This window comes from Trametes versicolor (genome assembly GCF_000271585.1).
Source record: "Trametes versicolor FP-101664 SS1 unplaced genomic scaffold TRAVEscaffold_12, whole genome shotgun sequence".
Lineage (NCBI taxonomy): Eukaryota > Fungi > Basidiomycota > Agaricomycetes > Polyporales > Polyporaceae > Trametes > Trametes versicolor.
In genome coordinates, this window is record NW_007360332.1 from 188,893 (window position 1) to 204,755 (window position 15,863).

At 59.1% G+C, this 15,863-nt stretch overlaps 4 protein-coding genes across 4 annotated transcripts; 3 read left to right on the forward strand and 1 right to left on the reverse strand.

Annotated features, from left to right (window-relative positions):
• Nucleotides 1–724: 724 nt before the first annotated feature.
• TRAVEDRAFT_74601 (uncharacterized protein) lies at nt 725–4,021 on the forward strand (the record flags this gene model as incomplete). The annotated part of the gene is made up of 9 exons (XM_008045436.1): nt 725–919; nt 982–1,041; nt 1,097–1,177; nt 1,240–1,306; nt 1,361–1,421; nt 1,478–2,348; nt 2,410–3,177; nt 3,231–3,371; nt 3,431–4,021. 9 exons carry the CDS (start codon nt 725–727, stop codon nt 3,992–3,994), a joined length of 2,808 nt encoding a protein of 935 aa, XP_008043627.1. The 3' UTR covers nt 3,995–4,021.
• A 603-nt stretch (nt 4,022–4,624) lies between these two features.
• LiP6 (prepropeptide lignin peroxidase) lies at nt 4,625–6,080 on the reverse strand (the record flags this gene model as incomplete). Its single annotated transcript, XM_008045256.1, has 7 exons — nt 4,625–4,652; nt 4,706–4,770; nt 4,821–4,895; nt 4,953–5,499; nt 5,554–5,688; nt 5,748–5,955; nt 6,020–6,080. 7 exons carry the CDS (start codon nt 6,078–6,080, stop codon nt 4,625–4,627), a joined length of 1,119 nt encoding a protein of 372 aa, XP_008043447.1.
• A 4,636-nt stretch (nt 6,081–10,716) lies between these two features.
• TRAVEDRAFT_23629 (uncharacterized protein) lies at nt 10,717–12,460 on the forward strand (the record flags this gene model as incomplete). Its single annotated transcript, XM_008045124.1, has 2 exons — nt 10,717–10,801; nt 10,860–12,460. 2 exons carry the CDS (start codon nt 10,717–10,719, stop codon nt 12,458–12,460), a joined length of 1,686 nt encoding a protein of 561 aa, XP_008043315.1.
• Nucleotides 12,461–14,100: 1,640 nt separating this feature from the next.
• Nucleotides 14,101–15,805, forward strand: TRAVEDRAFT_173856 (uncharacterized protein; the record flags this gene model as incomplete). The annotated part of the gene is made up of 2 exons (XM_008045437.1): nt 14,101–14,128; nt 14,202–15,805. Exons 1-2 carry the CDS (start codon nt 14,116–14,118, stop codon nt 15,803–15,805), a joined length of 1,617 nt encoding a protein of 538 aa, XP_008043628.1. The 5' UTR covers nt 14,101–14,115.
• Between the last annotated feature and the right edge of the window lie 58 nt (nt 15,806–15,863).

Here is a 15,863-nt window from a genome sequence, read left to right on the forward strand (position 1 = left end):
TGCCCTGAACAGACCAAAAATAGGTTAGTAGAATGCCTACTGGCTCCGCCGACTACACACCGCTCGACACTTACATACACAGCAAAGATGGCCTTTCCCAGGGGCCAGCCGGACTCTGAGCAATGCAGCAGAAAGCACAGGATCGTGCAGGTATGCCTTACATACTCACACGTCTAGGCAGCATCGATTGATAGCTAGTCATCGACGATTTTTCTCAACTGAAGTACGAGGACAGTCGGAGCGGGATAGGATGCTGAATGGGCGGGTTTACGTTGCTCGTCGTTCCTGGCGCGTATGCAAGTGCAAATCCCGACGAGACTAGATCAGGATGCCGTGCTGAAGAATCAAGGCGGCTCTTCAGCGCTTGGGTGTATTGTTTACGAATCTGCTCATTGCCGTAGGCGAAGTACGTCCTGCGCTTCGAGGTTCGTCGAGACTTTGCGAGCTGAATGGAACTAAGCTCACTATTGCAAATCATCAGGGACGGCACCGCTACGCTCACCGTACTCTCAACCATGGCCTCAATCATATGATGAAGGAACCATTGCTCGGCACATGGGCGGTGTTGCCATACGTGCCGCCACGGCGGAGCGAGGGATCCGCTCCAGGTTCTATCTACTTCGAGCGTCCCTTTGGACACACTAGGCGCTGCTGACCCTTGTATAAAAGCACGGTCTCGATTACCATTTTCGCCAGCAGTTGAACGGGTCCCCACTCGCCCAATATGCTCGCTCTTAGAGCTCTCGCTGGCCTCTCAGTTTACCTGGGGGTCGTCTCCGCTTCCGCCCTCCCGCCCTCCCTCGAAGGACGAAACACCCTCCACGCTCGCGCCACCGTCAATGGCAGCTGCATCTCCGCCCCCGACGACGGGACTACGTCGCTCGTAGGCCTGTGCGTCAGCAAGATCGCCCGAGGAGAGGTCAGTGTCCCCGTTCGCGTCCGCCTACGATGTAATACGCAGTATTGACATGTTATCCGAAGATTGCCTCGAACGCGTTCTGGACGGACCCGCTGTGCGTCGCCGCTGCGGGTGGCTCTAGCGTACGCTATGTTTCACCAGGCCTGTAAGGTTGTGGACGTTGACCGTGATTGATAGATGGGTGCCGTTCTGGACGCGGCCTGCTGCGCTGGGACGTGCAGACAGCCTCTTGACACTGGCAATCTCGACGTTGCTACGGTACGAATTTTGTTGCCAACTTTCTGTAATAGAACTGTTTGACTCACGTCTTGTGTACATAGGTCTACCGTTCAATGGTCGGCTCGGGCTGTACTTCTACCCCAGCCTCGAACTGCGCCTTGACATGGCGTACGTTACAACTCGTTGCCTTCCATGTCCGCTTCTGATCAGCACCTGTTACAGAGCCGTTTGTGGACTTCATCTACGGCACCATCCAGAACACTGGCACCAACATCTGGCCTGAGTAGGTTATACGACGACGGTCATGATGATTGACAGCTGACCACATCGCTTGTGCAGCTCCGGAGACGTCATTCTGGACAGATGGCAGGAGATCGCGACCTGGACTGGGTTTTGCTCGGGCACCAGCTGTGTCAACGGCGCCATCCCATACAGCAACTTCAACGACTGGTTCCACTTCTCGTCCGCCGTTACTCAGACTACGCCGGGTACGCCGCAGTTCGTCCAGATATTCCCGACGCTGGACGAGAACCTGGACAACACAACTCCAAACGTGCTGTGGCCATGTCCCTTTGACGACCCCACTCTCTGCTCCTGGGACTGGGCCCCGCCGCCTCCAGGAACTTTCGACACGGACTCAGGTTTGCAGCCTGCGGTGGTGCGAGCAGCATCTCCCGCGGTCAACAATGCCGTGGCCATATCGGCTACCAGTTCTAGCAGCGCTCAGAACGGCTTCCCGCGGTTTGGCCGTGCCCCGAGTCAGCCTCCTAACCTCCCTCCTCCGGTCTACGCGAACGGACAACTCTTGCCCCTCGTTCTCAACGGAGTACCTGTGGTCTGGAACATTAGTACAAGCGTGGCCGCGCTCGACACCTCGTTCGCAGCACTGCACCTCAGCCCAGAGAAGCCTCATACAAATGCTTCGACGAACGCCGTGAAACGCGCGATCACCCCGGACGCCTGTCGCGGAACCATCGACATCCCCTCGACTTTGCCGACACTCACCTACTACTGCGACAAGCTCCCGCAAATCTGCGCGAACATCCGGTCTCATCCGGATTGGAACGCTGCTACCGACACCATGGATCTCACGTACGACCCTTGGGACGGCGGAAGCAGGCGTGGTGGGTTGTGCAAGCCCTCTGTCACATCTCAGATGCAGGCGGCTGGCAAGTGCGACCCACTCCAACACTCTCCCTACCACTGGAAGGTCAGTCTCCTTGTGTTGGACTCGCCGTTTTGCATGTCGCTTATCTATATTTGCTCCTCAGGTGTCATGCGACGAGTTTCCGTTCAGCAGTTCCCTTGAGGGCGGCTCGGGGAACGCTGTCATCCAAGCAGTATCTCACTACGAGCAGGACCTCCAGAGCACGCTCCAGTCATCGATCACCCATCTCAGGACTAACCAGAGAGACAAGCGGACCAAGTGGTCGGGGGCGAGCAAATGTCACCGATACACCCTCAAGCTTGGTACCACGCCTACCACAGGCGCGAGCCCCTCGGCGATCGGCTTCCTCGACGCGGGCTCGAACTTCTTTTCCAAGGCAGGAGAAACGGCTCGAGAACTCACGAACAGGCACGCAGTCGACGACGTCCCTCCGGATCCGTTCACGATGCCTACGGACTACACCGGTCCGAACGACAATTCTTTGTCGATCAAGGGTAGCAAGGACATTATCGACTGCACTCCTTGCGACTCCGATGGCGATGCCATTTTGGAGAATGACGATGTCTTGAAGCCTTCTCCTGCAGCGCAGGATGCGACCGCACCGACTGCGCCTCCGGATGCCGCCGCTGCCAGCGCGGCGATCGAGAAACGCCAGGCATCGTGTACTGTCCGTCCTACCACTGCGCCCCTTCCCACTTCCTCAGCCGAAGCTTCCGCCATCGCTGCGAATGCGGAGTCAGTTGCGAAGGCCGCCGCCGCTGCTGCTGCCGCCGCTTTGGCATCGGCTGCGAACCCTGCCGCCGACATGGCTGCTGCCGCTGCCGCTGCCGTGGCTGCAGCGAGCTCTCTCGGCCCTGCCGCCGCTGCTTTGGTAAGCACACATTAGGTCTTTTCCTTTGATTGATCTCATTCTAGCTGGGGCAGGCAATGGCTGCGAGCGACTCCGCGCTGGCTTCTGCCATTGCGTCCGCGCAATCAGTCACCTCGATCGCGCAGAACGCGCTGGACAACATCTTCAACTTCGGTCCAAGCGTTCCGAGCTGGCTCAGTGACATCTTGAATGATGTATGTAACTGTCCTTTCTGGTTGCGTGCGCCCCGCTTACGACTTTCTCTGTGTTCCAGGTCTCTCCGGCATCCTCCTCCGTCTCGACAGCCGCCTCGTCCTCAATGAATGTCCTCAACCCAGCCACGCCGATCCCTCCCGTTTCCGACCCTGCTCACGACCCAAACGTCCCTTCACCCCCGCCCGATGCGCCCGCAGCCGCCTGCTTCGGGGCGGGCTCCCACGGCTTCCTGAAGATCGGCGACGCCTTCATCGTAGACGGGAACGGGCCCGTTCCCGCGGTGCTCGTCGACGAGGGCTCCGACGCGTACTTCGGGCTCACCGTGAACACGAACCGCGTGCTCGGCGAGGTCTCCGGGTGCGACGGCGTGTACCAGTGGATCGACTCCGACCTGGCGCCGAACTTCCAGGTCGACTGTTCAACGAACGAGTTCGGCAGCTTCTGGAGTGGGGTAAAGCAGCCGTGCTACATGTACAACCTCCCGTCCGACACCCCGGGCATCGCCGTCTTTGCGCTGTACTGTGGCACCAGCGCTTCCAACATCTACTCCTGCCTGCAGCAGAACGGTTTGTTCGGGGGTCTGCAGTCCGCGTTCCTTACTTGGGCAACGTCTGATAATTGAACGGTGTAGTCTGTACTTGTGGACCCCCTCTGGTGTTGTAACCCCCGCTCTTGGTCAATGTATGTAGCGTCAATATACGGGCGCCAATTATGTGTATGCCAATGTCAGAACGGGGAGACCAAGTGCTACGCACGAAGACACTTTCCTAGAAGCTGAGTATGGTTTTGCCACGACGCTGCTGCTAAGATCTGCCGTTGTAGGCCCAAATCACCTCGACTAAGTACTATGAGCCTTGCGGCACCAAGACGGCACAGATAGATGTGCGCCCACGAGAAGCTTCCTGTCACGGTCTACTCCACGCACCAAGAACTAAACCCCTCGTATAGTCTCAACCATATCGCACAAGTACGCTGATAAACGATAATCAATAACATCATTCTAGGACACTAACAAGTACAACAGCTCATAATACAAGGCCCCTCGCACGCGAGGCAAAGCCTTCATAGATACAACACAGCTATGCCGGAATCACTAAACCCGCGACATCGACCAGGATGTCGCGCCGGAGCGGGATACCGAGGTTAACATCGCCAGCCTCTTAACCGAACCGAGCACTGCGGCTATAAGTCAGAAGGGTAGGTGCGACAGGAAAGCGCAGGCGCGCACCTTAAGAGTCTAACGTTGGCCGCTTCAGATCGACGCGGGGGGAGGCTTGGGGCTGCAGGTGGCACATCATCAGCAAAGCTCGAAGCGAGGTTGATAAAGACATACACAGGGGCGACAGCGGTGCGGGGTCCCGGGTCAGTCGGGAGGGTGGGGAAGGGAGTCTCAGCGCACTACAAGGGAAGTCAGCATTGTCTTAGTAGAGAGACGCCATCGGACGTACAGCCTGCTCGATGTCGGCGATGGACAGCCCAGCGGGGAAGTGCGTGTGGCCCTGAGGCGGCGCGGGGATCGGGACCTAGAGGCGAGAGTAAGCATCACCTTCAACAGGCTAGCGGGAGAACGTTGGACGTACGACTTCAGTGCAGTTCACGAGGTCGTTCTGGTCCTGGCCGAGCGTGGTGAGCACGTTGAAGACGAACTGGAACATCGCCTGCGCCTTCGGCTGGTTGTCGACGAACGACTGCCACTCGCACGCCGTGCGCGAGTCGCGCGCGATCGTGTGGTCGCTCTGCAGGCGCATCTCGCCCGCGAGCGGACTCTCGACCTCGCCCTGGTTCCCGCCGGAGCCGGGGAACGCGGTGCCGCGCAGCTGCGTCTCGAGGAAGAACTGCGTGTCCCACAGCTCGGGCGTCGAGTCGAATGGCAGGCCGGACTCGGTCGGGTCGACGTCGTTCGCCGCCGCGACGGTGTGCGCGGTCAGGAGCCAGACGGTCAGGATGGGGTCAAACTCGCCCTGGGAGGCGTCGGCGAGACGGTCGAAGATCTGGTCGGGGGTGTGGAACGGCTCGGGGACGAGGCCGTCTGGGGCGGGCTGGGTAGCGTCCTTGCGGCCGACGTAGGCGACGAGCTGGGGCGCACCGGCGCAGTTCGACGCAGCGATGGCACCAGCGAAGTGCAGGCTGAATGAGAGTCAGCACTGCGAACCGATGCGGATGAGTATGCGTTAGACTCACAAGTCGGCGTGCGACAAGTTGTGGCGCTCAAAGAGCGGCTGCTGGAGGGCGACAATCTCGTCGAGGCCGATGTTGGGGTGGAAGCCAGTCTCGATATCGGGGAAGATCGAGATCGAGCCGTCGGCACCTCCGCCACTGCAGACCGCATTCCATTAGTATGTCTATTGGATGCTTCAAAGATGCGCGCAACGTACCCGAACTGGCCCTGCGACTGGAGGGCGGGCGAGATCGCGATACCGTCGTGGAATGTGAGACGGAGGGACTCGTGCGCCTCGGCAGTGCACAGACCGCCGTGGAACAGGTTCTGCTGCAGGTCCTCGCGGACAGCGAACAGCTGGCAGCACGCCGCGTTCGTCGCAGTGTTGACACCGTCGGGGCAAGCAACGCGGCGCGTCAGCGCGGCTAGAGTAGCGGTCGGTACACGTCAATATGACAATGCAAATGAGGGGATCAGAGGGGCGCGTACCGTAGGTGCCAGAGAGGGTTGCAGCGAGGGAGACGAAGGTGAGGAGAGATTTGAAGGCCATGTCGATGCCGAGGGAGGAGTGCAGAGGAGAAGAGAGTGCTCGAGTGCTCTGACGGCTCTGGCTGCCGTCGCCCCCCTCTTTATACCTTCTCGACATATCCAAAACATACCGTAGAATGACCTCGCGCCGTTCGGCTCAGCATCGCCTGCGCGAAGAGAGCCTATAGACCTTCGTTCCCGCCCACTCTCGCTCCTGCAGTCCAATCGCTGTCCTGCCATTCCATTGTTCTCGCTGCCGCGCGCGGCGGGTTGCTCTTCCTGGTCGCGCGCGAACGCGCCCGTAGCGTCGGTGTGTAGCGCACTCTCGTTGGTGCGACCAATCGCCGTGCAGAGCGCGACGCCATCCTCCCCTCTTCGTCACCATCCCTCCCGCTTGCGTCCCGCGGCGGCTGCTCTGCGTGGGCACCGTCAGCGGTGATGAATTGAGTGCACGATCGGGGTCATTAAGCAACCTTTTCCGTGGGCAGCAGCCGCGGTCGACCTTCCCACCAAGCGACACGTTACCGCCTGCAAGCCGTGAGGCCTGGCTGGATCGGCGGGCGACATAACGGCTGAATGAAGGCAAACGGGGTCATTAGTGGGCTCGCAATGAGCACGGGACATTGTGTCACTCACATAGAGACGAGTGCTCGCAGGGCAGAGCGAGTCCGAGGAGGCGGATGGGCGGTCTCCAAGCGCGTTTTGACGTCGGGAGGTGCCGGATTGAAGGCGGGCCTCCCTAAATTGATATGAGGCATAGCCTCCCATGCAAAGGCTATATAACGCTTGTTTCCCCCTTGTTCGCACCACAGGCACCATGCGTCTATACCGCTGTCGTCAACGCGCGGTACCGAAGCGTACCATAAGACGTCGCGCGTAGCGCATGGTGATACGATGGGACAACGGCGCGCGGCGCGCAGTCCGCTTCGCAGAAGCTGGGGCGAAGATAGCGACGTGCACACAGTTCTGCGCGCCCCCGGCCGGCGAGGTGGAGCGACCCTAGCGGATGGATCAGCACGAACTTGAACGCTCCGCGCTGGTGGTCGTTTTGGGGCGCAGTACGATGCTTTGACGCGATGACCGGCTCTCTCACCCGACTCGAGCCGTGGAGGCCGTAACGCGTGGTCGAAATAGCCGTGGGCGGGATTTGAGTTGACTAGCGGTGGTCCATCCAGAGGAGGCGCGATACGAGAAGTTTCTACTCTCACGACCCTTTATAGCTGGAGGTCTAAAGTAGAGTGTGAGCAAATCGAAACCAGCTTGTGCGACCACTGCTATTTTCGACTCGCCATAGTGCAGAGACACTCACAGCGTCTATGGTACTGAATAGGAGGTACGACGTCATAGCATGCACACCTGCAATCCGTAAGCAGTCCGAGGCTAGCTTCCAATGCCGCCGACGTGACTTCGCTATTCTTGTTTTTTGCGTCTTGACCTGTCTTGACACTCGAATAGCGCCTACAACGGCGCGCATCCTTGCTCGTCCGCACGGGTTGGTCGACGCAGCAAGGGATTGCGCGATCATACGAAGCTGAGCTAACGAGTAGACTGTGCAGCAGTCCTCAGATAGTATCTGCATAGACACGAGTGGGCTATCGCGAGCCGCTAGTCTTCATCGCCTGTTCGTTGGCAGTCTTCCCGCCGGCTCGGGACCTGGCATGTCAGGGCGTGAATAATGATATAGAGATGTGGGCCATCGCTAGAGGTATCAAGAGTAGATCATGGTGAGGGTGTGCAGTCAAGCGGATGGGGACGGTGCACGGAGAGTCCGAGGAGAGTCTGCGGCGAGTCCGAGTCGGAGACGGCCGAAAAGGTGAAGTAGCCTTAGGCGCCCCCACTCAGCATCGTGGCGCCTACCGCATTGGGCGTTCATTTTCCTCCTCCTTCGGCTGCTAATCCTCTTCCCTCCTCTTCCTCTGCATTCTCTGCGGCTGTTAGCTCAAACAAAAGTATCATGCTGCTTAAGCTCCTGTGCTGATAAGTAATCTTTGCCGTGACCAATTTGAACCTCTTTCAGATGAGCGCCATGCGGTGGTCCTGGATGGCCGCGGTCATGAAGCTCAGGCTTGCACTTCCGAGTTCAATCGGTCGAGTACCCGCACGTCTTACATGTAGTAAGCGTCTTCCAACCTCACTAGAAGCTTTCCGACACTTGCGACAGAATCCTTCTCGCAACGACGTCAGGTAGCGGGATGCGAACGCCAAGTACTCCTACGGCCCATTCCGGCCTACAATCAGGGCGTTGCCACATACCGTCCGCCGTGTGTTATCCTTTTTGCCCAGTAATCTCTTGGTAACTCAAGTATCTCTCCTTTACCCGAGCCTTCAGCTCTCGGTCACCGCACGGTTTCTCGCGAGAACACCGCCAAAAATTCACCACCGCCTAATCATCCGACCCCATCCCAGACTCGAAGCTTGGAGGAACCCTTGGCCGGTTTGATCGTCAATTGAAGACCTCGCATCGTGTAGATTCACATTGCCCGCTTCGATGCCGCCCGCAGGGCTTTCGAAGGGCGTAGCCGCTCTCCAGGTTGCTGGTATGGAGGCTCTGGCACTGGCCACCCTCTGAACGATCTTTGTGAGTGTCGCTGTAGTATTACTCGCTAATCCCTTCGTCTTACCACATCACGTCTCTCATGCTGTCGAGAACCCTAAGATCCAATACATGACAGAACGGGATTGAGGCCTTTCCGAGTCCAACCGCCGGTGCTCGCGTTAATACCGCAGCAAACTCGTGTTCGGAATCCCATGGTGCAGATACGCCAGCGTACTATCACCGTTCTTTAGGCACAGCAGAACGCCTCGAGCATACGCACAAGCAGCAGAGCAGACCCATACTATATTCAAAGACACAACGTTGATGTATACACGAGTCGTTCGCATGGCGTGAGCATTACTTCTCAAGTAGTAAACCAGTGAATGTACGGAACCGCAGTGTCAGACGGAACAATGCCACAGGCGTACATACTAAAAGCAGCAGGTTTGCGACCCCGAAAGTCATCTTGCTGCTAGAGGATGCCTACGCCCAAGTGTCAAATATGAGGGAGAGCATCAAATAAGATACAGATCATCATATACGTACCTCCTGTTCGCGCCGGCCGCCCCACGGACACGAGTACAATACCGCCTCGGGTGTCAGAGCCTCTCAAAGAGGGCGAGGTTTTCGAAAAATTGTTGCACGCGGTTGCATGTACGCACCGCTGTCGACTGGCAGCCCACTAGGGACCGCCGATGTGTAGCCATCTGCGAGCGTGTGCTGAACTCACCGCGTGTGGACTAGCTCGTAGCTCTCCAGATGCCCCTCGTGCTCATAGACGTTGCGACTCGAACGATTCTGCCCTACGCCGGCTCGCGCAGGCGCCGCCCAACGCATCGCACTATGCAGTGCAACTCGAAGGGATCGACGGACAACAAGGCTGCAGCAGCCCTGCTGTGCCCCGCGATTTCGCGGGTACGACGCAACTCGTCGTTACGGTCGTTACGGACGCTCAGAGCGTCCGAGCGGAAATCCGCTCATCACACCGCACACGGCCGACGACATCGAGGCGAACTCGACGGTCAGACCGCATGGCGATATGTGACCCCTGGCTCGAGTCGCTGTCTCAGCAGGTCGCCATCCTGCTGTCCCCAAGCGGCCTTCAAAAGGCACCTAGGGTCTGAGTCGATTGGACATGATGGGGAGAGGAGAGCTGTCCGGGTTTCCACGCGTTTCCCGCTATCGGCGATACCATCGTCGACGGAGCTTCGGCGTGGGGACTTCTCACGCACCCTGTATAGCTCTTCCGCATCCCACACTAATGTCCCGGCTACTATGAGTCTTAGACTCGCGCGTCCGGCCTCCACCGACGCACCACCGGGATACACTTCTTGCACCTGAAGCAGCCGCCACCAAGGTGGACCTGGTGAGGAGGTCCATGTGAGGAGAAGCAGCGACGTCATCTATATGTTCCATACCCCAGTCACAAGCTCCTCCGCATCTCCCGGACTGAACAAGGAACAGGCGTGGCACTGGCAGTGGTGAGTCGGGCGAAGGTCGGGCGTGGCGTGGCGGCCGCGGAACACGCGACTGCGGCAATGTCGTCCGCACGCGCACAGCACGCTGCCTCCGCGCGCTGACTCGATAGTCGCAGCCGACAAGACGAACGCGTGCGTGCAGCGCAGATAGTGCCACGACGACAATGTGGCAGGGACGGAACAAGACGAGCCGGATGCCTAGTTCGCTCGGGTGGGCAAAATCTGCAGCGGACCGGCGTGCAGCGCTGTGAACGCGCCAATTGTCGACGGCCGGCCCCGTCGCACGTTTCGAGCTAGTGCCTGCGTCTAACCTGAAGAAGCCGGCCATCACAATAACGCACGCACCGTGTCGCGTCCGACAAGACTGGCGCGAAAGCTTGGCAGGCCGCCTTCCCGCGTCGGTGTCTTAAAAGTGTGGCCATCTCGCCAGATCCTCGTCCTTCTTTGCGCTGGGAAGCCGGTTTCGGGTGATTTTGACATCGTGTGATGGTGTTTCTAACTGCGGGGGTAGATTCGGTTTGGAGTCAATTGCACCGGTTTAGGACGAAAAGCCGCAGGCGAGGAGTATTTGAACTCACCTGTCCCCGCACATCCACTCCTATTGTCTTCGCCTTGCCAAAGCCTTCGCGGAATACAAGTCTACCATGCCAGCACCTAGCAAGTCAAGGACGTCTGCGTCTGACGACACGTCGTCCCCTCTACCCTCTAAGCCGTCTTCGACATTGCAAGGTAAGCTTCGGGGGACTCCGGAAAGTAAAACGTGAGGCTTACAGGTCCTACGTTGCAGTTGCGCCGCCTGTCGTCGAACTAGTCTCGCGGACCCGCCTGTTTCCCGAAGACCACACCAGCTCAGGCGTACACGAAACGCCACTATCCATCCTCGACAACTTCTCCGTCCGGTTCTCGCTGGTACACGCGGCGTGGTACTATGACAACCCGGCGGGAAGAGAAGGCGCATTCGCGCCGCACTCCTTCCTCTGGTCCCTGCGGAAGACGCTGAACGCCTATCCTCAGTGGGCGGGCCAGCTGCAGTGGATCCCCTACGACCCGAGCAGTGGACAACGCATCGGACGTGTTTCCATCTCGTACGGCTCCCCCACCGACCCCGGAATCGAAGTGATTCTTGCGCGCTGTACCACCCCCATGGCGGCGCACGTCGCGGACGGTCAGACGCGGATCAAGGCCGGGGTGTGGTGTGCCGACCACTTCTCCACCGCGCAGATCCTCCTCCCCACCAACATCGCGCTCTGGGACTTCCCCGTGTGCGAGGGCCGACCCGGCGTGTCTGTGCAACTGACGACGTTCGCCTGCGGTGGTGTTAGCATCGCCCTGCGTATCGCCCACGCTCTCGCCGACGCGACTTCTCTGTTTCAGTTCGTCCACGACTGGGCTGCGATCCACCGTGCAGTGCTCGACGGCTGTCCCTTGCCCGTCCCCGCCCCCATTTTCGACCCTCGTCTGCTTGACAAAGCGTGCCTCGAAGCCAAGGACGGTGCCGAACCCGTCCGCAACGTGATACACCCTGTGCGCTCGCTCCCCATGGCCACCCACAGCAGTCACCCGGGCGACACATCGCCCGCGTGCAGTAGCATGACCTCCGCTCCGCGTGGACCCGGAGCGTGTACCGACCTCACAGCACGCGCGCCGCGGATGCCCTGGGCGGAATGGAGGATCGTCGCTCCGGCTTCGGCGCACTACCATATCTGCTTCACCCCCACGGAGATTCAGGAGATCTGGGAGGCGGTCAGCGCAGATACCCCCGCCCGGACCCGCATCAGCCGACTCGATGCGCTGCTCGCCTTCATCTGGAGCCTCATCACGCGCGCCCGCAGTGTTCCTGACGCAGATGACTCGGCCCCCGCGCGGATGGTCGTCGCCATCGGCGTGCGGGCGCGTCTAGTCCCTCGCCTGTCGGACGCGTTCCTGGGCTCGCCAATCCTCCTCTCGTTGATATCCCTGCCAGGGTCGGAGGTGGCCGCGTCCCCTGGGGCTGGCGCAGCCGCGATCCGCAACACGGTCTCGCAGTACACCTCCGAGGCGATCGGCGCGGTCCTGAACATGGCGCGGCAGTCAAACTCGCAGCGCTTCTGGCGCGCGTTCCTGGGGAAGCGGTACACCACCGTGACGTCCTGGGTCGGCCTGGGAGGCTACAAGCTCGACTTCGGGGGAGGGCTGCCTCGGTATGTGGACCCGGTCATTCCCGGCATCGATGGGTGCATCCATGTGATGGAAGCCGGACCGTCTACGGCAGCGGTGGGTAGCTCTGCGAGGCCAGGGTCGGGCGACCGATGGTACGACGAGCCTGTGTGTTTGTCCTTGCACCTGGCGACGGAGGTGATGGATAGACTGTTGCTTGATCCTCAGCTGAGGAAGTACAGAGATGAGTAGGGGCCAGCAGCGATGATTTTTTTGATGATTTATGATTAATGACGAACCTTCATGTATATGGCGTCTATAATGCGTTCTCTATGATTAATGAGTATTTCAAGATCGGAGCAGACACGCTGATCATTCTTGGTCGGTCTATAGCGTGCCTTGAACACAATATCTTCGGATCGTTGCTGGAAAGGTGTGTCGAGTGAGGATGCTTCCCAGGACGGCGTCGCATCTCTGCGCTTACCAGCCCTGGAGTGCCTGCAATGGATCGAAGACCTTAGCGTTGTGAAAAAATGAGAGGATGACGCTCTTGTAAGAACCTTATGACCTCCTACGTCTCGGCTGAATGCTTCCTTCTGGCAGCGCGAGGAGTCAGACCGACCAGAACCACTCAAACGTACCTGAAAATATGTCAGGCGGGGGAAACTATGATGAGAAGGCGTACCAGATTGAGGTCACTCCTCTGTAGTGCTATGATGTACCGATGAATCCCAGGGAATGTAGAGTCCCTTGTGCACACGGAGTCAGACCTGCAGACACATGCCGCAATTCTTTGGCAACAGCCGTACAGATGCACTGAGAAAAACATCATACTTGCAGTGTTCGAAGGCACAAACACCGCATAGGTCACACGCACTGCGCCATCGCCGAATCTACCACGGAGCAGCTCCACCCTGGCCCGCGCGAGATGGCAGGATTTGGCAACTGAAGCGTCCCATCTCGAGAACTGGATGTCATTTGCAGCTCCGGGAACGACCAGCAGTAAACTACGCGTGTTCGCGGAAGGCGCAGTCCTGCAGTACGTTTTCGGCCGCCGTGTGTGTAAGTAATACGTCTGCTCCCAGCGTTACGGTGCTCTGAGTGAGAATCTCACCTCCTAGCTTCCTCCTATTTTTCCCTATATTGGGTCGTAGGAAGGAGCTCAGACACCTCGGGCGGACGTCGGCGGCCGTTCAGCAAATGAAGATGACTAGAATGAAAACTCGCACTGGTGTCACTAGCGGCGGCATCATAAGAAGACCCCATTCTTCGAGTAACTTGTATTCTCTTCACAGGATGGAGGCGGCCCGCAAACCACGTTATGAGGTCATATGCATTGTTGTGATCGTCCGCATAGAAAGCACGATGATGAGTTCGATGGCTAGTCGAGATGGTATGAGACAGAGTGCGAACGACTCGGAAGCGCTAGCGACGCAGTACATTTGGGCGCTAACTCGCGTGCATCCCTCTCAACCTAAGTCTTCGACCATCCACTCAGGCCAGCCGCCGGCGGGGGCTTCGCGATTTCATACACACATATTGTTGAATCGAGATCTTCTCTGGCACGGAGTACCATAAAAATGCACCAGGGGACAAAAATTCGTGCATGACAGGCCTTCAAGACAAGGGCACGCCTTGGAAAGTGCTGCGTCGTCTCCCAGTTTGAAGACTAATGGCGGCGAGCTACCGGATACGTAACGAGGCAAGTTCAGTTTGGAATGAATCCTTCCTACTCTCACGACGCCCGTCGACCGTTTCAGGACGTAGAGAACCTTACGACACGCCCCGTGGATCAGACGGCTCCGAGCATGTCAATGACTCGCGCAATCACAACCTTCGCCGCACTGGCAGGGCAATATATGAGGATCTTGGCTGCGACGACCTGACCTCATCACTTCAGCACCAAGATGTTGTCCACAGGTGAGTCAGCTTCTCACGCCTTTTCAGTGCAGCCTGTACGCCATACTGACTATCTTCTCTCTCGTCTTAGCGAAATCGATAGACCCTTCGCTCGAGTTAATTTCTCGGACTCGAATTCTGCCAGACGATCATACCAGAGCGGGGACACGCACAGTGCCACTCTCTATCCTCGACAACACGGTTGTCAACTATGCGATGACAAGCGCAGCGTGGTACTACGACAAGCCGGCGGGCAACGCTCCATCTTTCTCGCCCGAGCTAGCATCAAAATCCTTGCAGAAGACGATCAACGCGTACCCTCAGTGGGCTGGTCAACTACAGTGGATGCCGTACGACCTGAGCCATGGACAGCGCCACGGCCGCGTGTGCATCTCCTACGGGTCGCCCGCCGATCCTGGTGTCGAGTTCATCGTGACGCGTTTCCCGACAACGCTCGAGTCCCTCATTCCAGACAACGACACCCGCATCACGGCCGGCGCGTGGTGCGCGGACGGTTTCCCGGCCGCCGAGCTGCTCTGTCCCACCGAGCTCGCTCTATACAACACTAAAGAGTACACTGGCCGGCCCTCGGTGTCCGTCCAGCTCACCGCGTTTGCCTGCGGAGGCTTCGGCGTCACGCTACGGATCGTGCACCCCATCGCGGACGCGACGGCCATGCACCAGTTCGTCAAAGACTGGGCAGCCATCCACCGCGCGCTTCTCAACGCCCAGCCGCTGCCGACTCCTGCTCCCATATTCGATCCTTCTCTGGTAAACAAGGCCGCAGCCGGAGACCTCACAAGGCCCGCCATCGACCCCGAGATCCTCCGCATTGCCCGCACCCTGCCCTTGGTCCGGTACGACTGGTGGAAGTCCGCCCCTGGCTGCCCAGCCCCCATGCTCCCCTCGACCGCCGTCCCCGCAGAACTCGCCGGTACCGACCTTGGCCCGTCCGAGACCCCCGCTCCCTGGGACACCTGGGACATCTTCGCGCCTGTCTCGCACTGCCTGCTGTACTTCACCCCGGCCGAGGTCCAGCGTCTCTGGGAGGATGCGTCTGCGCACCTCCCCGCAGGCGCACCACGCGTGAGTCGCCTCGACGCGCTGTTCGCGCACCTCTGGCGGCTCGTCGTACGCGCGCGCGGCCAGGCGGCAGATCCCGCCCCGAACAACCTCGTCGTCACGCTTGGGGTACGCGGCCGTCTCGCGTCTCGGCTCCCGGACGCGTTTCTCGGCTCGCCGATTACCCTCGCGGCCGCGTCTCTCCCCGGGGAAACGCTCGCGGACCCGTCGTCACTTGGCGCGGGCGCGGCAGCAATCCGTGCGGCGGTCACGGCGTTCACTCCGGAGAAGCTTGCAGCATTCCTCCACGAGCTCGCGTACGCGGTGAACCCTCAGCGCATCTGGCGCGCGTTCCTCGGCGAGCGACACTCAGTCGTGACCTCCTGGCTGGGGCTCGACTTGTACGGGATCGATTTCGGGAGTGGTGCACCACCGCGGTACGTCGAGGCGGTCCTACCGAATATGGACGGCGTCTTCCATGCTATGGAAGCTAAGGCAACAAGTGGAGACGGGGCATTGCAGGGCGGGAACAGGCGTTGGTACGACGGACCCGTGTGCGTATCTTTGCACTTCAACAAGGAAGCCATGCGCAAGCTCTTAGAAGATCCTGAGTTACGCAAGTATAAAGATATGTAGAACGGGTTCCACACCCACATTGAGATGTTGAAGTAGCCAGCAAGAGAATCCGTCTTGG